Source organism: Prionailurus bengalensis, chromosome C2 (genome assembly GCF_016509475.1).
Source record: "Prionailurus bengalensis isolate Pbe53 chromosome C2, Fcat_Pben_1.1_paternal_pri, whole genome shotgun sequence".
NCBI classification, from domain to species: Eukaryota; Metazoa; Chordata; class Mammalia; order Carnivora; family Felidae; genus Prionailurus; species Prionailurus bengalensis.
In genome coordinates, this window is record NC_057350.1 from 22942651 (window position 1) to 22966190 (window position 23540).

Below are 23540 nucleotides of genomic sequence, written 5' to 3' on the forward strand. Positions count from 1 at the left end.
TGGTATATAAATTGCATTTTCCCCCAAACAATTATTGTAAAATTGTGAACTAGCATTTTATCACCTTACAAACTTGATGACAGTTTCTTTCAAGTGGAAATTCTTACAATACATTTAAAAAATAATAGTTCATTAATAAATAGTATTTTTAAAAAGAACAAAGGCATTTTATTTTTAAAATGTTTCACAGAGTTTTCTCAAAAGTAGTTTTTAAAAGAATATGTTGAACTTATGACTTGACTTCTTTGATAATTGTTATTCAAGCTGTGGGCTGGAAAAGAAATTTCAGGAAGCTATAAATGATTGAAAACCCTCCTCTCAGCAAGCTCAGAAGCATCCAGGAAGATTTTCAACCTGCCTAATTATATTCTACCACCTACATCAGATGGGGAATAGAGGTATCCATTTTGCCAATTGCCCAGCAGGGACCTATAATATTGCTCTCAGAGCACTAGTATGAAAAAATGCATTAGAAGGACCTTAAAAATGTCATTCAAATACAAAATCCTTCAGCCCATTATCTCTACCAAAGGGCGGGGAGGGGGACAGGCATTCAAATCTACAGGTGCCAGGAGTATGTTCTTCGACATTCTTCTCTACAATCAGAAATTGACTTTTTTTTCCCCAATGTAAAGATATTACCAAGGTAATCTTAACTTTTCTCATAATTGAATTGTATGGAAAAGCTATATAGAAAAAGGAAATTGCAAACACACTCCCTCACTATACCAAGGTATTTGAAAATCATAAACTGAAAATTAGTAAATAATTTAAAAAGGGCTTAGCATCGGAATGAAACTATATATTAAAAATGTGTGATTATCTACTGAGTTGATAAAGAGGTTTACAGAATAAGGAAATGTTAGAGCTTAATGGGGACTTAGTGTATAAACAGTGGGACTGTACCTCGGAGAAATATGGCAGTTTACCTGATATGAGAGAGCAGATAAATGGCAAATCTAGGAACTGCAAAAAAGAATCAATGTTATAACCACTACAAAACATTAATCCATTATTAATTTAAGAGAATGGGCATTCTCTCATTTGAAATTTAATTACTTCATTATCTGTATTCTCTGATTCAGGGAAAGTCTATGCCTTTTCTAAAATTTCCACTCTTTTGTCATACAATTACCCACATTAAGCAATGTGGCTAGTTCAACTATACGAATGGTGGTCTTTAAAATATTTGAACACATATATCATTACTGCTCTTTCAATTATTTACTAAAACATTTTATTGGTTTTGTTTGCCCGTTTGGTTTTTGCATTGTAGTTCTCACTTTGCCCTCTGTTCCTGTGATTCTGTTTTGTTTTGTTTTGTTTTGTTTTGTTGGTCTTTGAATCAGGTACTAAGAATTGCCCATAACCGCATACTGAAATGCATCTCCTAGGTTTGATAAAAAAGTAAAAGTAAAATTCATCATAAAAGCAATAAAAATACAGCTGTAAAAAATGTGCCCAGATGTACAGCTACTTAAAAGATATACAAAAGATATGTATATACTGTCCTTCATACTTAAAGACGCTGCTATAAATATGCCATCATCTTTTAGTTTTTCATTTCACTAGAGCGTTTTTAATAAAGTGTAGGTATTTGAAACTCTATTGTCTCTCTTTTTTAAATCAGTAATTGTGGATTTGTTGATCTCATTTTGGTATTTTTTTTTTCTTTTCCGAAGTTTATTTTTGAGAGATGAGAGGGGAGAGAGAGAGAGAGAGAGAGAGAGAGAGAGAGAGAGATCCCGCACATTGGGGGAGGGGCAGAGAGAGTTGGGGCACAGAGAATACAAAGCTGGCTCTGCGCCAACAGCCGAGAGCCCCAGTGGGGCTTGAAGTCACAAATTGTGAGATCACAACCTGAGACAAAGTCAGATGCTCAACTGACTGAACCACCCAGGCACCCCCATCATTTTGGTACTTTCTATTTAAAGAGAAAAAGGAAGTTGCAAATGTTAAAATTTTCCCTATAATACCAAGGTGCTGCCAATTATACCATTATTTTGATTTTGTTTTTGTTTTTGTTTTTTAAATTGGAGTCTAAGCAATTTTTACCAGCCTGGAGCAAATTAAGTAGAGATATTCTTTTTTTTTTCTTTTAAGTTTATTTATTTAGTTTTGAGAGAGACAGAGAGAGTGTGAGCAGGGGTGTGGGGCAGAGAGAGAGAGAGAGAGAGAGAGAGAGAGAGAGAGAATATTAAGCAGACCCCATGCAGTCAGCACAGAGCTCGTTGTGAGGCTTGAACTCACAAACCATGGGATCATTCCCTGAGCCAAAATCAAGAGTCGGATGCTAAACTGTCTAAGCCACCCAAGTGCTGCAAGTGGAAACATTCTGATGAGAGTAGACCTACTTTCCAACATGCGTGAATACAGAGGCCACACAGAAGAACAAGTCCATCTGGGTCTGTGATAGGACAGAAAAATATGCCAAAGCTGTATTCGTAGCCTTGTAAAAGTTCACTTACATACTCAAAGTTGATATTTTGGATGTGAAAATTGCATAATTCAAAATTGCATATTCATAAGGAAAAGACTGTGGATTTTAAATATGCTTTGATTCCATCTCCCCTTCTAAATTGTATGTACCATAAAGCAGGAAAATCTTTTCACTGCTGCATTCTTTGTGCCTAGCATGGTTCTTGCAAACAAACACAGCTCATGCAAACAGTAGTGTTTGTTGATAGTTGTTAAATGAATTTGGGTACGTGATAAAGAAAACATTAGTCATATGAAATCCTATCATTTTAAAGATTATTTTACTGCTTACATTTTCTGCAATTTATCTTTTCAAGAAGTCATATTTGCTTTAGAGTTAGAAAAGAAACACAGAAAAGGTTAATGTAATCTTCATATTTTTATATCAAAGAGATCTAAGAATTTTTAGCGGAGCTTGTCATGGGTTGTGAAACAGTCACTTCATTACCTTCTGCCTTCATTAAAAGGGATTTAAATAAATCATTTTTTAAAAACAGAAAAAGGCCTTAGGTCCACAGCTGTACATACACAATAAAGAATAATATCCCACAGCATAAAAAAATAATATAATAATAAATGCATGCAATAATAATGAAGTCATGTAATAATAAATATATGCTGAGATATCTAAATTGTTATAACATTTACAACGTTCTATTTTTGTTCAAGGAGTTGTGTGAAAGAACTGCCTATCCTTATAATCACCAGAAATCCCTCAGACCTGGTATTTTAGTCTGCAGGAGAATTTTAAGTATCAACCAGAGCAGAGTGCCTAAATTCATGGAGAAAATTGCTCACCATTTCCACACTATTAAAATAGAAATGACCATTTTGGTACAACTAAGACTTTTGTATGTAAGTACAAAACTAAACGTTAAACTATTCATGCCTAGTTTTTTTTTAATCTTAAATTTCAGTTTAAATACATCTCTTGGAAGCAACAAAAAGCAATATGGACCTAAAGTCAGTTAGGTTGCTTTCTTTGACCCAGAAAGATACATTTTTCAAAATGAGTGTAAAAAAACAGAAAATCCTATTATTTTAATAACAAAGATTTTAATTGATCTAGACACAGAATAAGACTAGACTTTCATATTTTACTTTAGCAAAAATAGGAAGAAATTGTTTTGAGGTTAATCACTCTGCTTTATTTATTGCACTTATTTGCATCATTTTGAAAAGACCACTTGGAATTAAGGACTGAAACTACATGAGTTTCTGTTACTATGATCTGTAAACTCTTTAGCCATTAATTAATAATGAAACATATTTATTTACTGGAGGGAAGTGCTTGGATCCAACAATAAGAGGATGGAGAATGGGTTCTGTCCCAGTAAGAATATGTTTGAATGTGTTCCAGTCCTCAGAATTTCGTAAGTAAACTTGGCATCATATTAATTCAAAGTATGTTTGACACAAAAGCAGTATTTAAAAGTGTGGTACCAGTGAAGGTACACATACTAAGTTTGGTATGACTTGGAAAAACAATTTTTATTTTATTTAAATATGTTAAGTTTATTTTATTTTATTTTATTTTTTAAAAATTTTTTAATGTTTATTTATTATTGAGAGACAGAGAGACACAGAGCATGAGAAGGGGAGGGGTAGAGAGAGGGGGAGACACAGAATCTGAAATAGGCTCCAGCCTCCGAGCTGTCAGCACAGAGCCCGACGCGGGGCTCAAACTCACAAACTGTGAGATCATGACCTGAACCGAAGTCGGTCACCCAACCAACTGAGCCACCCAGGCGTCCCTTAAATCTTTTAAGTTTATTTATTTATTCTGAGAGTGTGGGAGGGGCAGAGAGAGAGAGAGAGACAGAGAGACAGAGGGAGAGAGAGAGAGACAGAGAGAGAGAGAGAATCCCAAACAGGCTCTGCACTGACAGTGGGACGGGAAGTCACAAACTGCAAGATCATGACCTGAGGAGAAACCAAGAGTTGGATGCTTAACCGACTGAGCTATCCAGGTGCCCCAAGAATTTTTATTTTATCGTTTGGTATTTATTTTAATGATATTTAAAAATATAAGTAATGTGTCACCATGCTTTTGATTCCACAGGTATTTTTGGTTAGGATTAGAATAAATGAAAAACTAATTTAAAGAAAACTAAGTGTTTAACAGTATAACAGGCAGCACCATGCATACAGTAAAGAGAAAAGCTCACTGCCAAGGGACTGAAATTCAAGAAATTCTGCTTAAGACAGTTATAACTTATTGCTATACATTTCAAATACTTCTTATCAGTGTAGGGTGGGATTAATTTCTGGTAGAGGAAGGCCTATAATTTACTATGTAGGACAAGTATAACAGGAATAAAATAATTATAGATTCTGTATCTTAGGAGTGGATAAATGGCACATGTGAGATGACATCTCCCAGACAATATTACAAGCACTTTGTAATTATTACATAAAACATTCTATTCATATAGATGGGATTGCATGCTGTTAGTTTACTATTTTGTAAGAATTCTAGAAGTCAAAATCACTCCCTGTAGATCTTTTTACTTCCATTTACTCTTAACATAACAAGTAACAATATTTTTCTTTAAAAATGTTGAAAAGACACCAGGTTTATCCTATGAATCTGAAATCATATTTCGAAAATTTATGGACAAAGCACTGTTAAGTAATCTTGCTGTGTGACATGTAGCATTTTTTCTTCCTATTTAATGACCTGTTCAGTTTTTCGTACAATGTGAGTCTATTTAGAATCAATATTTATTGCTATAGAATGTGGGAGTTCTACCTGAGCCCAAAAGAAGGCAAATAATGAATCACTTCCTAGAGAAGAAACTTGAGGGGTGGGGGAGAAGACAGATCTGAGAGAGTGCAAAGAAATCTACGATATTTCTGGTCCTGATTTTGTGTCTCCCAAGAAGAAAGACCAGCCTTTCTTTAGCATAAGAATCTATCCTCATCCCAAATAGGAAGTTGGAGCTCTCATCTGTACTTCCCTGTAGAGACAGAGATTGACACCAATCATACAATGATTAAGATGAAACTCAGATGCAGGTTCTGGACATTTTCAGCTTCCAAGCAGAATGTGATATATAGTTACCAGACCTGGAATTTAGCGTGGTAAGACAAGTTCGTATCTGAGCCATTAAATTAATAGTGCTAGAGATGATTTTATTTTATTATTTTTTATTTACTTTTATATTTAGTGTGAGAGAATGTGAGTAGGGGAGAGGGGCAAAAGGAAAGGAGAGAGAAAATCTTAAGCAGGCTCCATGCTGACCTTGGAGCCCAACGTGGGGCTCAATCCCACAACCCTGGGATAATAACCTGAGACAAAATCAACAGTCAGATACTCAATGGACTGAATTACCGAAGGGCCCTATAGTAAATTTCTACATATTGCTATGGCAGAAAAGCACAAACTATAACAACTATGACACCATTCTGTTCTCGTGTTATTCAATGCAGCACATATGACAATGTTCACACAATTTTTGATCTGTGACAGCAGTCATTAATAGGGAATTAACATGATCATTTTCTCATGCATAAAATATCTAACGACTGGATACCTCCAAGACAAGATAAAAAAAAAAAAAACTTTTAAGATGTTTGATTTGTATCTGGGATGTTGTTATGTGAACTCTCATTTTATCTTCAGAAATATTTTTCCAGGTATGTCTTATTATCCTGATTTAGACATGCAAAACCTGAGGTTAGATATAAGAGGTAATATAGTGAATGACACATCAAAGTGACGAAATTAGGATTAAACTTTGATGTGTGACATTTTGCATGACTTCCCATACAAATTCATCAATATTTATAATCTTACACATATTAACATGTATTGATTAATAAGGATGATAATAAGGAATGATCTAAAGAAACTTTTAAAATAAATGATAAGTATTTATTTTAATGCCAGGGACTATGTCAACACGCTGAAGACAAATATAATCTTACATAATCCCCAGGTCAACTCTGTGAAAGAAGCATGGTTTTATTTTAAAAATAAAGATTTTAGGGGTGCCTAGGTGGCTCAGTCCGTTAAGCATCTGACTCTTGACTTTGGCTCATGTCATGATCTCATGGTTTGTGAGATCGAGCCCCGTGCTGGGCTCATCGCTGATGGTGTGGAACTTGTTTGGAATTCTCTCTTCCTCTCTCTCTACCCGCTGCTTTCTCTCTCCCTCTCTGTCTCAAACAAACTTAAAAAAATAAATAAAAATAAAGATTTTAACACAAAAAATTAGATTGCATAGTTTGTAAATTGCAAAACAATTTACAACTTTTAATCCATGGCTATTTTATATTCCACAACGATAGCTTTGGTTTTGTCTTAAACTTTATTGTACATACTTATATACTATTAAAATTATGTATATAGCATCTATTAAATGAAGAAGCTAGGGATTTCTGATTTTTATAAACAAATATATCTTAAGATGACTACAAGATAATCTGTTAATAACAAGCTGTCAGTTTGATGGTTTCTGGATAACCCTGGTAAATCAATATTTTATGGAAAATTATAAATAATATTTTAGTTGCATGAAAATAAAGTGCTTAGAAATCTCCAATAAATGGATAACTAAAAGTTAGTGAAAACTGAAATTTCTTTAAAAATGAAGAACAAGGGACGCCTGGGTGGCTCAGTCAGTTAAGTGGCCGACCTCGGCTCAGGTCATGATCTCACGGTCCGTGAGTTCAAGCCCCGTGTCAGGCTCTGTGCTGACAGCTTAGAGCCTGGAGCCTGCTTCTGATTCTGGGTCTCCCTCTCTCTCTGACCCTCCCCTGTTCATGCTCTGTCTCTCTCTGTCTCAAAAATAAATAAACGTTAAAAAAAATTAAAAAAATGAAGAACAAAATATTATTTTGAAGTAGCAATGAATATTAAGAAAATATTTTTAAAGCAAGTGGACACTATTTTTCTTACATATTACACATGCTTTTGAAATTTCCTAAAGTTTCCAAAATTATACATATTATTTTAAATGTAGACAAAATGCATTAAAGTGAATTAGAAGAGATAGTCATGAGTTTAAGAGAGCTCTGTGTTTAAGCACCATATTTTTTGTTGTAATTTCTGAAGGACACCATATTTGCAAGGATATTTTATGGTATGTTAATATGTATAGTTCAATCATTCTGCAAAACTATAGCTACAGAAAACATCTACATGTGAGCATATTTGAAATGCCTCATGATATCCACTTAGCTGAGTCTCCCCAAATTCTTGATCCACAAAATCACAAGCAAAAGAAAATGGTTGCTTTGTGCCACTATGTTCTGGCGTCATTTATTATGTAATAAGGATACCAGAACACAAACTGAGACAATATATATACAGTGTTTATTAAGATGCATTAACACAATGTTTGCTAGGCAGTGAACACTTCTCATGGACTCCTAACATTTATTCCATGGGAAGGGAGGTCTGCTAACATACCAGTCCCAGACTTTCCAAATCCTTAATAAATCTTTCCCATGAGGAAAGTTCTTTTCAAACAAAACTAGTTGATTATTTTTCATAACTACTAGAGAAGAAATTTCTGTATATAGTTTTGGGTGGCCTGGGGTTTAGACTATAAAATAAAATATCACAACCTTCTGGTTATTTTCTAACTTTTCATTAATAAAATAACTGAATATAATGTATCTTTCATTTTTGGTACACACATAAAGAAACACCTATTAAATGAAGAGTAAATACTACCTTTAAGATGAGAACTCTTAGGAATTTTAGAGTGGTCAGGAAAATAATGAAAACATGAGTTAGGAATATGAAGGTATATTTAATAAGGCTTTATAGATATGAAAATCATTATTTTGAGAGTGATCTTGTCTCAAGAAATATACTTAACTGACATAAAAACAATCACCTACAGTTTTATATATCTAAAATATAAGTCCTTTCAGATTTTGCAACTGTCCCATAATAATATCTATGATTTCCTGTTAATAAAAATTGAAAGCAAACTCTATATCATTTCTCTGGATTGCCAAAAGATATTTTATAAATTTGATTTTCAATTTGTATATATAAAATAAGTAAATAAAAACAGCATAACTATTACCAAAAGTGATACAAGGTCTTAAAAAATGCCATCATTTGGGGTGCCTGGGTAGCTCAGTTGGTTAGGTGTCAGACTCTTGGTTTCAGCTCAGGTCATGATCTCACGGGTTCGTGGTCGGAGCCCTGCTCCACGCTGACAGTGCAGGACCTGCTTGGGATTCTCTCTCCCTCTCTGTCTCTGCTTCTTCCCTGCTTGTGCACTCTCTCTCTCTCAAAATAAATAAACTTTAAAAAAAATGCCATCATGAGGAGAAAATGAGGTAAATAAGTGTGATATATCATATGTATAATATTATATATGATACATACATATATATATCATATATATGAATACAATTCTTGCAAAGAATAAATAGCAAATAAACAAGTAAATGGCTATTTTGTCAATTTATGGAGTCAGCATGTTAAAAAATTACATAACGTGTTAGAGGGACAGAAAGTATATTTCAAATAAGGTGGTTTCAAATTTTTCTGCTATCACTGTTGGTAAGTCAAATGCACTTTTATTTCAGAAATGACTATGTTTTTCAGACCTTGATTTAAATTAATGAAAGGTTTAAAGGAGTTTCTCTTCAATATTGAGAAAAGAAACCTAAGCTTAATCCTACCCTCCTTCATACGTGTCAAATGACAGTTCCATCGTATCATTAATTCACTCTCTTTTCTTTCTGTTTCACTTTCTTCTATACTTTGGAGTTTTATATCAGTAACTATGAAAAATAGCAATAATGAAAACCTACTAATTCATTTCTTAGTAATCTGAATGCATTCTATTGACAGGTCACCAATTTACATGGGAATGACAACTGCCAGAATGCTGTTGCAGTTACTTCTCTTTCTTAGATTCTAAATTATATGAAAGCAGCAACCTAATCTTCTGCTACACGAAGACAATTCTACAGAGTAAAGAGTTAATAACAACCAGCATCTGGAGAATGTAAATGACTTCCATTTTCACAACACTGGATACAGGAGGGGGGATGTTAAAATTGCAATAAGAAAATTTACAGATTCGAAGTATGCCAAAAGTCCATGAAAGCAAACTTAAGAATATCAATAACCGGGGCGCCTGGGTGGCGCAGTCGGTTAAGCGTCCGACTTCAGCCAGGTCACGATCTCGCGGTCTGCGAGTTCGAGCCCCGTGTCAGGCTCTGGGCTGATGCCTCGGAGCCTGGAGCCTGTTTCCGATTCTGTGTCTCCCTCTCTCTCTGCCCCTCCCCCGTTCATGCTCTGTCTCTCTCTGTCCCAAAAATAAATAACCTTAAAAAAAAAAAAAGAATATCAATAACCTAATATTTTGTGGCTTAATGAAAAACATCTTTAAATATTATACTTTCACTCTTTTCTCCCCTGACCTTATTTTTAGGCTGCCTGTGGTGGAGTTACCCTTTTAAAAATTAAACCATTTCTTGTATTCCTACAAGTTACTCGAGAAGCTGGAGTCCACGGTGAGATTTAATAATAGGCAAAAACTCTGAAAACACAAAGGTACTGAAAATCACTAGATATTGAGCTCCTGTTACCTTATCGCCTTCAGAAAACGTGATGCCATCTACGGCTCTTTTCCAAGTGATTTCTGGAATAGGCTCCCCTTCTGCTTCACATGTAAGCGTGACTTCACCGTTCTCATGTGTAGTCTCATTTTTAAGCTGTATTATGTGAGGCTGTACTGTAAAGAATATATACATTACTCAATCTGTATGGGAGGAAAATATTACCACTCAGACTTAAAAGCCATGGCAGGCATTTGAGTCCACATGAGCCCAGTACAAAATTATCAACTTTGTGGCAGTTCCTGCAGCTTGCTTTGCTTCAAAGGAGTGCCAAGAGACAGTTGAACGCACAGAAGAAAAAACTTTAAAAATAATTCTCATCGATTATCCGAAAAATAATTTGAAGTGGCTTAGAAACCAGCATACAAATTATGATTCCTTTCAAAATTTTGCAATTTTAAAGACACTTAATTTTTTTCCCTCTCTTAATGCAATAAAATTAAAATTTCCAGTTTAAAAGTTTCAGAGTATCTATGTTTCTGTGTGTGTGTGTGTGTGTGTGTGTGTGTTTGTGTGTGACATCAGCTTATTTAGTGATTATCTCTTATGCTCTAAAAATGATTTCACCAAAGAAGGAAAATGATGACTATATCTTGAATATGTATGAAGTATAATTATGCATAATATTTAAAATATTTATGAAGTAAGTATATATACATGTTATTTTTTGATAGTCCAATTGATTTATTTTACCTTAGTTTATTTTAACAATATTTTAGGTATTTTGGCTAATAATTACTTTATAATTATGACTTCAAAAATGAGAAAAATGTCTCCTAATTTAAATTATTTTTATATTAAAAACTATGTCTATCCACAAATTAACATGACACCACAGAGCTTTATGATTGTAAAACTGTATTATCTGTACTTATATTTTGGTACACCACAAAGGGATAAAAGCTAGCACTTGTTATTTCATAAAAAGTAACAGTTTATTTAATCTTTAAATGGAATTAATCATGTAATATAAATAAGTTGTTTTAATCTTAGAAAATTAGGTTCCTATTACAGGAAATATGGCATATATACTTTTTACTAACTCAGTGTTTACTCCCTTGACTTTAATGGATTTAGGTAGATTTCTACTACATATATATTTGATTTTGTGTCAAACATAATACAAATTTGTTCAGTGTTACTATACAAAAGTGATTACAACAGCAATGTAGAATACCATGCAGTATTTTCTATTTGAAAAGATGAAAGTATTAGAAACATTCTATTATTTATCTCTGTTCTCATTCACTGCCACCCTAATAAAAAAAAACCTAATATTTCATAAGAGCTCTTTGATGCAAATTGAGAATATCTACCTTTTGGGATTATCTCAGAAACTATCATTTGTAATTAATTAATTTATTTTTATACTGAGTCATTTATTTAGTGTAGGTTTTAAAGAGAACAACCTTGTTAAGTGAGGAATAGTGCTATAACAAGATAAGGGCTTCCTATAATTTCTAACAGTTTTAAGTTTGTTTACTTTTTCCTCTGCATGAACCATTGTCCTTCTTACTCTTAAAGAATCTTCCTTCTTTCCTTTCCCTGCCCTTCGTTGTGAAATCATTTTGATAAGTGTTTTGAAAAATGGAGAAAACATATTAATTATTATTAGTGCATTTAATTTTTAGTATTATGGTTGTTAAAGACAATGATATATTCTAAATACACTAGAAAAATTCCTTTTCTTCTTACAAACATAAATGGAAGCTAAATCAATCATAATAATTTTAAAACCCTTACTAGTTATCTACTTTTTGTAAATTCCCCAAAGAAGGCAATATGGCTCTTAGTAAATATGGAAGATATTCATATTTCCTTTTAAAAAAATGAAAAAAAGGAGTATTTACTAATGGTTACACATAGACATTTCCTAATTATAGCTTTATAGAGGTATTGTTTTGAAGTATATTCAAAGTACAACTAATCCCAATATGTGTCACTTAAAGATTTATGAAGACCAACCCATATTATATATAAATTGTAACGGATCCCAATATGTGTAATTTAAATGAATTTTCTTCCATCTTCTGTTATGAGTCAGCCAATATTTTACAAGAATATACATGTATCGTTTCATGTAATTCTCAAAATAATTCTATCTGGTAGCTGCAATGCTAAAATATATTTCAGATGAGAAATGAGATTTAATTTTGGAAAGTTAGTGACATATAAGTAACAGAGTACAATTTGACTCAGACCTCCCTCTAGACATCATAATTTTAACCACTATGCTATAATACTTACCAAAGACCTGGAGGAATGCCTGTTTTTCATCTTCTCCTGCTTTATTTGTGGCCCTGCAGATATAAGGACCGCCATCACTATTAATTATGTTCCTGACAGTGAGTTCTGTATTGCTTCCTTTTAATATGTATTTTTCATTTTCTTCAATGAACTTGCCATTCCTAAAGAAGAAAACAGAGGTTGATCTTCATAAATCTGACGTCATAACTCAGAAGGAGATTGTACTCAATTTTTTGATCACTCATTGTCAATCATTTCATGGCTATTGATAGACAAGGCTATATTCCAATCACAAGTGTACTTTTAGTAGCTCAGTGAAAACTCAATTACTAGGCATTAAAATTATACTTGAAAACTGCTTTGGATTTAGAGACAAGAGTGACTTTTGAGCTATGTTGAAATCATAACACTTTTTTGGCAAAAAAGCACATTCGTTCAATTTTTACCTTATTAGCAAAAAAATTTTGTGTTGCTGATCTTAATTCTATATACACTTTTTATGTTGGTGAGTCAACGCACATTTACTAGGTCCCTAGGACACATTTAATATAGTTTCTATGGAAATATCCCTTAAAGAAGTTTCAAAGTAAATGCAATTTAAATACATTACCAATTTATATTGCAAATAAGTATTACCAATAAAGGGGCAAGATGAAACAATTATTTGCAAGTGCAGTGAGAGAAATTATGCTGAATATGATGACTTAATTCATTAATGAGGAGAAATCACTTTTCTTAGATATCTTCCCTCTTAGACATCAATAATTTTCAATATTTTCCAAGTTCTTTCTGAACTGAAATAGTCTTCACTCTCTTCCAATTCCAGTTTGTGTTGTCTGTTAAAACAATGTTTTTCAATTTTCGCCTGTAATACTTACAGTAAAAAATATTTTAAATATATTTAAATCTTAAGCAATTTCCACAGTTCCCCTTAATATGTGTGGAACCTTCTTGTAATGTATATTTCCTTCCATTCAAGTTTATTCTCCTTATTTACTCTTCCTCCTCCTTTGTTCTCTTTAGTTTTCCTTCTATATTTTTTTTGTATAATGGTATTTTGAATGATTGAATTGATTGCAAGGCCCATGGATATAAAATGTTAGGATCTGTCCTTAGAGGATGGGGTATCTATTTGTCTACACAAGTTTAAATTAAAAACAAATATCTGAAAAAAATATTTAAAAAAATTCCTAGAATGAGAGAACATTTCTTCAACACACTAAATGATCATTCCAGTGAATTCTGGTTTCACTTACCCGAAAGCTAGGTATGGTGCATATCCTAATACAATACTTATCTTTCTATGACTCATTAGCATCTGTTTTTCCAGTTTCTACTGACATCTCTAAAGATATCATGAAATGTGCAAAAATATCGTAAGAGTGGGGTCCAAAAGTAGGGTTTGTAAAATACCAAAAGCAAATGTATATCTATATCTATATATATATAGATACATAGATATCTCTCTCTATATATATAGATATATATGTTGCTGTATTTTTATATATTTTTATATTTTATGAATCTAAAACTAACAACAATGAAATATGATATTCCAGCATTTTTGTCCAGAATGTAATATATATAGCCTTCATAGTAATTAGTGATATAATATATTTCTTACACTAGCCAAGTAGAAATTACTAATTTGTATAACAAAACAACAGTAAGAATAATAATAATACATAGAAATTTAAGCAATCTGTGGTTTATAATACACTTTCCCTATAAATTCTACCTGATTAAAAGCTCACAATTAGCTCATAGATGTCTATTTTCACTCCCACCATCATTCACAGATTAGAAAACAAAAATTTTAAGTATAATTTTCACACCCCTTAATTCACAGATGAAGACAACTAGGTTCACACAGTAATATAAGAAGCATAATAACTAAATTCTAGTGCTCTGTCTCATAAAGAGGGTTGTTTCTCTACCTCATGTGAAATATTGTGATAAATGTTTGAAGTACGGCAAATGAGTGAGACATGGCTACCTATCATGAAGAATTGATAATATGACTGGCAGTAACAGAGGATAAGGTAGATATCATTAATTAATTTATTCATAACTTCTTGTATGTTAAGTAGGGGAAAGAGGGATCTACTGTAGTAGGAGAAAAGGCAAAAGATGAGTGAAATACTTCTAATTTTCATGGGGAAAAATTATGATTTGGGCTTTGCAGTGGATGGGTAGATCTAGAAGAGATTTAGAGGAAATAAGTATATAAAGACTATGTTCCCTTCAAGAACTTAATTTAAAAATATCAGCAAGGGAACTAACCAAAGTAATAGTTTCTAAATTCCTCTCTCTTAACAAACTTGTGATATAGAATATACTTGTTATTATTCACAATCCACTTCTGGAGAATGCCATGTGTGCAAAAGACTTTCAAAGAATTCTGGTGGAATTATATAAGCTCATACTTGAAACTCAAACCACTTCTCTAAGTAATGCTTTTCTAGGCACAAGAAAATAGGTATGAGAATCACGGAATCCACCAGAAACTCCAACTCTACAAGAAACATAATGGCAATAAATTCATATCTTTCAGTACTCACTCTAAACGTCAATGGACTAAATGTTTAAATCAAAAGACATAAGGTAACAGAATGGTTAAGAAAACAAAATCCATCTCTGTGCTGTTCACAAGAGACCCACTTTAGACCTAAAGACACCTTCAGATTGAAAGTAAGGGGTGAGCACCATCTATCATGCTAATGGTCAACAAAAGAAAGCCGGAGTAGCCATACTTACAGACATTAAAAAAAGACTGTAACAAGAGATGAAGAGGGCATTATATCATAATTAAGGGCTCTATCCACCAAGAAGACCTAATAATTGTAAACATTTATGCTCCCAATGTGAAAGCTCCCATATATACAAATCAATTAAGCACAAACATAAACTCATTGATAGTAATACCATCAGCATCCTTTCTTGATAAAAACCCTCAAGAAAGTAGGGATAGAAGGATCATGCCTCAAGATCATAAGAGCCATATATGAAAGACCCAATGCTAATATCATCCTCAATAGGGAAAAACTAAGAGTTTTCCCCCTAAAGTTAGGAACAAGACAGGGATATCCACTCTCATCACTGTTATTCAAAGTAGTATTGGAAGTCTTAGCCTCACCAATCAGACAATGCAAAGAAATAAAAAGCATCCAAATTGGCCAGGAGGAGGTCAAACTTTCACTCTTGGCAGATAACATGATATAGTATATGGAAAAACCAAAAGATTCCATCAAAAAAACGCTAAAACTGATCCATGAATTCAGCAAAACTGCAGGATATAAATCAATGCACAGAAATTGGTTGCATTCCTATACACCAACAATGAAGCAACAGAAAGAGAAATCAAGGGATCGATCCCATTTACAGTTGCACCAAAACCCATAAAATACCTAGGAATAAATCTAACCAAAGAGGTGAAAAATCTATACAATGAAACTATAAAAAGCTTATGAAAGAAATTTAAGAAGATACACACAGAAAAGGAAAAAAGATTCCATGCTTCTGGATAGGAAGAACAAATATTGTTAAAATGTCAATACTACCCCAAACAATCCACATATTCAATGCAATACCTGTCAAAATAATACCAGCATTCTTCACAGTGCTAGAACAAACAATCCTAAAATTTGTATGGAACCAGAGAAGACCCCAAAGAGCCAAAGTGATCTTGAAAAAGAAAACCAAAGCAGGAGGCATCACAATCCCAGACTTCAAGCTATACTACAAAGCTGTAATCATCAAGATAGTATGGTACTGGCACAAAAACAGACATTCAGATCAATGGAACCGAATAGAGAACCCAGAAATGGACCCACAAATTTATGGCCAACTAATCTTTGACAAAGCAGGAAAGAATATCCAATAGAATAAAGACAGTCTCTTCAGCAAGTGGTGATGGGAAAACTGGACAGCAACATGGAGAAGAATGAACCTGGACCACTGTCTTACACCATACACAAAAATAAACTCAAAATGGATGAAAGACCTCAATGTAAGACAGGAAGCCATCAAAATCCTTGAGGAGAAAGCAGGCAAAACCTTTCTGATGTTGGCCACAGCAACTTCTTACTCAACACGTCTCCAGCGGTAAGGGAAACAAAAGCAAAAATGAACTACTGGGACCTTATCAAAATAAAAAGCTTCTGTACAGCGAAGGAAACAATCAGCAAAACTAAAAGGCAACCGACAGAATGGGAGAAGATATTTGCAAATTACATATCAGATGAAGGGTTAGTATCCAAAATCTATAAAGAACTTATCAAACTCAACATCCAAAAAACAAATAATCCAGTGAAGAAATGGGCAAAAAACAGGAATAGACACTTCTCCAAGGAAGACATGCAGATGCCCAACCGACACATGAAAAAATGCTCACCATCACGCATCATCAGGGAAATACAAATCAAAACCACGATGAGATACAACCTCACACCTGTCAGAATGGCTAACATTAACAACTCAAGCAACAACAGATGTTAGCGAGGATGCAGAGAAAGAGGATCTCTTTTGCATTGTTGGTGGCAGTGCAAGCTGGTGCAGCCACTCTGGAAAACAGTATGGAGGTTCCTCAAGAAACTAAAAATAGAACTACCCTATGACCCAGCAATTGAACTACTAGGCATTTATCCACGGGATACAGGTGTGCTGTTTCAAAGGGACACATGCACCCCCATGCTTATAGCAGCACTATCAACAAAAGCCAAAGTATAGAAAGAGCCCAAATGTCCATCACCATTGGTGGATGAATGGATAAAGAAGATGTATTATTGTGTGTGTATATATATATATATACATATATATATATATGTATATATATATATGTATATATATACATAATGGAGTATTACTTGGCAATCAAAAAGAATGAAATCTTGCCAATCTCAACAGCATGGATGGAACTAGAGGGTATTATGTTAAGCGAAATTAGTCAGAGAAAAACAAATATCGTATGACTTCACTCATATGAGGACGTTAAGATACAAAACAGATGAACATAAAGGAAGGGAAGCAAATCAATATAAAAACAGTGATGGGGACAAAACATAAGAGACTCTTAAATATGGAGAACAAACAGAGGGTTACTGGAGGGGTTGTAGGAGAGGGAGGATGGGCTAAATGGGTAAGGGGCATTAAGGAATCTACCCCTGAAATCATTGTTGCACTCTATGGTAACTAACTTGGATGTAGATTAAAGAGAGAGAGAGAGACAGAGAGATGAAAGAGAGAGAGAATGAATCATGGAATTATGGAATTAGTGGAAATGATAAAGAAAGGAGGATAATTCCACTTTCAACCACAATGGAGTAACAGGGAACCATATATACCCTCTCATTGTAAACAGCAAACAACACTAGACACAGATTAAATAATAGTTTTCAAGTAGCTCAAGACAGTGACCTCAGAAGACCACCATATCCTGGTACTTGAAGAGTGTTTCCAGGCTGTGGCTCACAGAGGGAGAGCCCAAACACAGCTAGGGAGAGTTCTCAGTAGGAAGTGGTTAAAGTAGCTAGAATTTGTGGATCAGTGAATGTAAGAAAAAAAGAGCTACACAAGAAAGATAGTAGAGAGATCTGCAATGTGTTCCTAACCAATTTTTAACTGAATACTTATCAGTAATTGCATGCCAGTAAGACCTTCCAAAGAAAGGGAAATAACCATTGGAAAAGATAAAGCACAACAATCCCAGAACCAGGAATAATTTGCATCTCAACCATCCAGAGTAGAGAAATTTCCTAAAATGCAGGACGTTAAGTCACCCCTTTTAGAAGAATATTGCCTCAAGCACAGAAGCATATTAATCCCAGGTTGTAGTTGCACTAAAAGAGCCTAAATGCAATCTTCAAAACATCAAATTTTTCCCAAGCTATTTCTGTATCTAAAAACAAAGTAAGAAAATACAAAAACAATCACCACTTCCAAAACATAAAATCCTTAATATCTGCACCCAATCAAAAATTACCAGGATAGTATATAACTGGGAAAATATGGCGTATACCAAAGAGAAAATTCAATCAATTAAAAAGATCTAGAAATGACATAGATTATCAAGTTAGGAGAAAATACTGTTAAAATAACAGTTTCTCGTTGAGAAGTGAAGGTTTTATACCCTATATCAGGCACCCCCAAACCTTGGGACCTACACTGTAGAAATGAACACCCAAAAACAGCTGACTCTGCAAAGCAAAAGGGCTTACATCAAGGACATCCAAAAGGCTATGGAAAATGAAAAGTTTGCTTTTAAAAAAAGTCTTACCCAGACTTACTCATGTCAGGAATCTACAAAAAATGCAATTTTGAAAGCACCTTTCTATATACAATGGAGATTCATTAGCTAATGTTCAAGAATGTGCTGGAGACACAGGGACCTTGAAGGACTTTCTCCAGAGGAGAAGATGCTGGTCGGCACCATTTTTAAATTCTCACTCAACATTTCTAGTGTTGTAGGGCTTCTCCACCCCTGTGCTCTCCCACAGTCCTACTGCAGCTGCCTGGCTTGCCCTGCCCATGAGCTCTGCCAGTCTTATTATTTCCAGTTGGCTCACTCCTGTTCTGGGCTCCCTCCAGGCTCCCTCACAGCCTCTCTGAAGCCAGCAGGCTCACTCTTCCCACATGCTGTGTATCCCTGGGCCCTGCAATAGCAAGCTTCCCATTCCACCCATGGGTTCTACCTTATTAAAAATAAATTATGCTACATAGATAAGCACAAATGTGTAAGAGTCAACCAAGAACTCAGGCAAGGTTGAATCATAGTTCCATTATGTGCACAAGGGCACTCCTCTAGAATGGGAGAGGTAGCTGTTCCATCTAATACACAGAAACAAAAATATGGAGAAAAGGAAAATTAGAAAGCAAGAATACACTCCAAAAGAAAAAACAAGATAAAACCCAGAAAAGAAAAAAAATCCTTGATAAAAGGGAGATAAGTAATTTACCTGACAAAGAGTTCAAAGTAATGGTCATAAAGATGTTCACTGAATTGGAAGAAGGATAGATGAACACAGTGAGAACTTCAAACAAAGAGACAGAAAATGTAAGAAAGTGTTAAACAGAAGTCACAATACTGAAGAATACAATAACTGAACTAAAAAAAATACACTAAACTAAACTAAAGAATTTCAACAGCAGTTTAGATGAGGCAGAAAAACACATCAGCAACCTGGAAGACAGGGCAGTGGAACTCACCCAAAGAGAACAACTAAAAAAACAACAATAAAAAGGGAATTTTAAAAAGTGAAGATAGTTTGTGGGAACTATGGGACAACATCAAGTGGCATAACATTCACATTATAGAGTCCCAGAAGGAGAAGAGAAAGAGAAATGGATACTTTAAGAAATAATGGCTGAAAATTTAACCAACCTAGGGAAGGAAAGAGACATCCAGGCCCAGAAAGAACAGAGAGTTCCAAAGAAGATGAAACCAAAGAGATCCACATCATGACACATTATAATTAAAATGTTAACAGTTAAAGAAAAAGAGAAAATCTTAAAGTTTGCAAGAGAACAACATGATACATATAAAGACTATCATAAAAGTACCTATAAGACTATCAGTTGATTTTTCAGCATGAACTCTTCAGGCCAAAAGAAAGTGGCATGATATATTCAAAGTGCTGAAAGGAAAGATTGCCAACCAAGAATATTCTACCCAGCAAGGCTATCATTCAAAATAAAGGAGAGATAGTTTTCCAGACAACCAAAAGTTAAGTGATTTCATACCATTAGACCAGCCTTACAAGAAATGTTGAAGGTACTTCTTCAAGCTGAAAATAAAAGGTACTAACTAGTAACAAGAAAATATATGAAACTAAATATCTGATTGGAAAAGCCAAATTTACAGTAAATATAGTGGATCAACCACTTAAAAATTTACAAGGAAGGTTAAAAAACAAATGTAAAATCAACTATAATTATAATAATTTGTTAAGGTATACACACACACAAAAGATGTAATATATAACATCAGAAACATAAAACATGTGTTGGGGGAATAAAAATCTAGAGTCTTTAATATGTATTCAAAATTATGTTGCTATCAACTTAGAATAAAATGCTACACTGTCTGTTATATGGGAACCCTAGTAGACACACAAAGGATAATGGGAAAGTAATCTAAACACAACACTATAAAGAAGTATCAAACCACAAGGGAAGAGAGCAAGAGAAAAAAGAAAGGAACAGAGAGGAACTACAAACCATTCAGAAAACAATGAAAAAAATGGCAATAAGTACATACCTATCAATAATTACTTTAAATGCAAATGGACTAAATTCTCCAATCAAAATATAAGTGACTAAATGGAAAAAAAACAAGACCTATTGATGTGTTGTCTATAAGAGACTCACTTCAGATCTAAGGACACAGAGATTTAAAGTGAAGGGATAGAGGGATGCCTGGATGGCTCAGTTGCTTAAGTATCTGACTTTTGATTTAGGCTCATGTCATGATCTCAGGGTCGTGAGAGATTGAACCCAGCATCAGGCTCCATGCTGAACATGGAACCTGCTTAAAAATGATCTCTCTCCCTCTGCCCCTCTCCTCAACTCACATGTGCTCTCTCTCTCTTTCTAAAATAAAATAATAATTTTAAAAAAAGTGAAGGGATAGGAAAAGATATTCCATGCAAATGAAAATGAAAACAAAGCTATACTATATCAGACAAAATGATGAGTTTAAAACAAGTACTACACATGTAACAAGGAAGGCATTATGTAATGGTAATGGGGTCATTACAAATGAGGATATAACATTTGTAAATAATTATGTGCCCAATATAGGAATACCTAAATATATAAAGCAGGTATTAAGAGACCTAAAGGTAAAAATTGACAGCAAGACAATAAGAGTAGAGGACTTTAATACCCCATTTACACCAACAGATCTATCATCCAGACATAAAATCAATAAGAAACATTGGCCTTAAACAACACATTAGTCCAGATGGACTTAATAGATATAAACAGAACCGTCCATTTAAAAGTAGTAGAATACATGTTCTTCTCAAGTGACATGGAACATTCTCCAGGATAAATGGCATTAGGCTACATACAAGTCTCAATAAATTTAAAAAGATATTTCACATACCAAGCATCTTTTCTAACCACAATGGTATGACACTAGAAATCAGTTACAAGAAAAAAAAACTGGAAAAATTCCATAAAAAGGAAGCAAATCTTGCCATTTTTCACAATACAAACGGACCTTAAATGTGTTATGCTAAGTGATACAAGTCAGACAGAGAAATATAAATACCATATGATTTCACTTACATGTGGAAGCTGAAAAATAAAACAAGTGCACAAATAAAACAAAACTATCTCCTGGATACAGAGAATGGATTGGTAGATATCAGAGGGGAAAGGAATTAGAGGGTGGGTGAGATGGGTGAAGGGAATCAATTGCATGGTGACAGATGGTAACTAGACTCACTATGGTGATCACTTTGAAAGTTATATGAAAATCAAATTATGATTTACACCTGAAACTAATAATGCTATATACCAATTTGCCTTGGAAATAAAGTCCTCCATCAAATGTGTAGAGATAAAAAATAGAAGGATGAAAAATACTCTGGTGAATCTGAAAGTAGATTAAACATTACAAAAGAAAAATAATCAACAATTTTGAAAATATATCAATATAATTTAGTGAACTTGAAGACATAAAAATTTGAAAAAACAAAAAAAAGCGCTGAAAGTTCTATCTGATATCATTTCATTCCTAAACAAATTCCTTTAATAATTTTATAATATTGATATGATGTTGATAAATGTATAAACACATACCAGAGCTTCAAAAGACATGAAACAAAACAGAGAGAACTGAGCACAGAAAAATAGACAATGCTTGTAAAATCATTAAGGATATAGAAGATGTGAACAATATTAATCAACCAGCTGACCTATTTGATATTTAGAGACTACTCCATACAACAGTGGAATATATATTCTTTTCAAGTGCACAAAGAACATTTAAAAATTTAGATTATAAAATGAGACCCAATAAATTTAAGCAAATTGATATTATACAAAGTATGTTTTATGACAATTAAGAAATTCAGTTAGAAACTAGTAGCAGAAATATATATGAAATATACTCAAATATTTGGAAACAAATTAACAACATTCTAAATAACCAATGTCAAAAATAACATTACAAGAACAGGTTTGAAGGAGCACTTGCACCCCAATGTTTACAGCAGCCTTATCAATAATGGCCAAATTACGAAAAGAGCCCAAATGTCCACTGACTGATGAATGGATAAAGAAGTTGTGGTATATATGCAAAATGGAATATTACTCACTCAGTCATCAAATAAATGAAATCTTGCCATTTGCAATGACATGGATGGAGCTCGAGTGTATTACGCTAAGTGGAATAAGCCATTACAGAAAGAAATACCATATGATTTCACTCATATGTGGAACTAAAGAAATGAAACAGAGGGACATATAGGGAAGGAAAAAACAAAAACAAAAAAAGGGGGGCGGAAACAAACCATTAAGAGACTCTAACGACAGAGAACAAACAGGGTGGTTAGAGGGAGGTGTGTGGGGATGGACTAAATGGGTGTGATGGGTATTAAGGTGTGCACATGTGATGAGCACTGGGTGTTACGTGTAGTGATGAATCACTAAATCCTACACCTGAAACCAATTTTACACTATATGTTAACTAACTAGAATTTAAATAAAAATTTTGAAAAGTAAAAAAAGTATAGCAAGGGAATACTGTAAATGACTTAAAGCTAGTAAAAACAACTGGAATGAAAAGGACACATTGCTGAAAAGATATACATCACAAGAGACCACTAAAGACAAAGGTATTACTGGGATAGACCCAGATCTGTGAAATAACTTGAATTTGTAGTTAAACCTCTACAGAAGAAAAGTTCTAACCCAGGTGGTTTCACTGTAAATTTTTCCAAATATTTAAGTAAAAAATAGTTAGTATTATATACAAAAGAGGAAACACTTCCCTAACTCATTCTATGAATTCAGTGTTTCCCTGATCCCACACAAGTCAAGAATAAGAACACAATAAAACAATATCTCTCATAACCGTGAATGTGGCAATTTTCACAAATTATCTGCATAGTAACTCCAGCAATACATAAAAAGGACAATATAGCATAATCAAGTGGGTGTAATCCAAGGAATGCAAAATTATTTTAACATTTGGAAATCAATGGAATTCACTG

At 33.7% G+C, this 23540-nt stretch overlaps 1 protein-coding gene across 3 annotated transcripts in view; it reads right to left on the reverse strand.

Moving 5' to 3' along the window:
• The window catches only part of NCAM2 (neural cell adhesion molecule 2), a 523753-nt gene that overhangs the window by 159633 nt on the left and 340580 nt on the right, over nucleotides 1-23540 (reverse strand). For all 3 annotated transcript variants that reach the window (XM_043593819.1, XM_043593818.1, XM_043593820.1), the window contains 2 exons: nucleotides 12322-12482; nucleotides 10045-10190 (listed from right to left, as the gene is read on the reverse strand). In XM_043593819.1, coding sequence (XP_043449754.1) covers nucleotides 10045-10190; nucleotides 12322-12482 — 307 coding nt within the window. The remainder of the gene's footprint in view (nucleotides 1-10044; nucleotides 10191-12321; nucleotides 12483-23540) is intronic.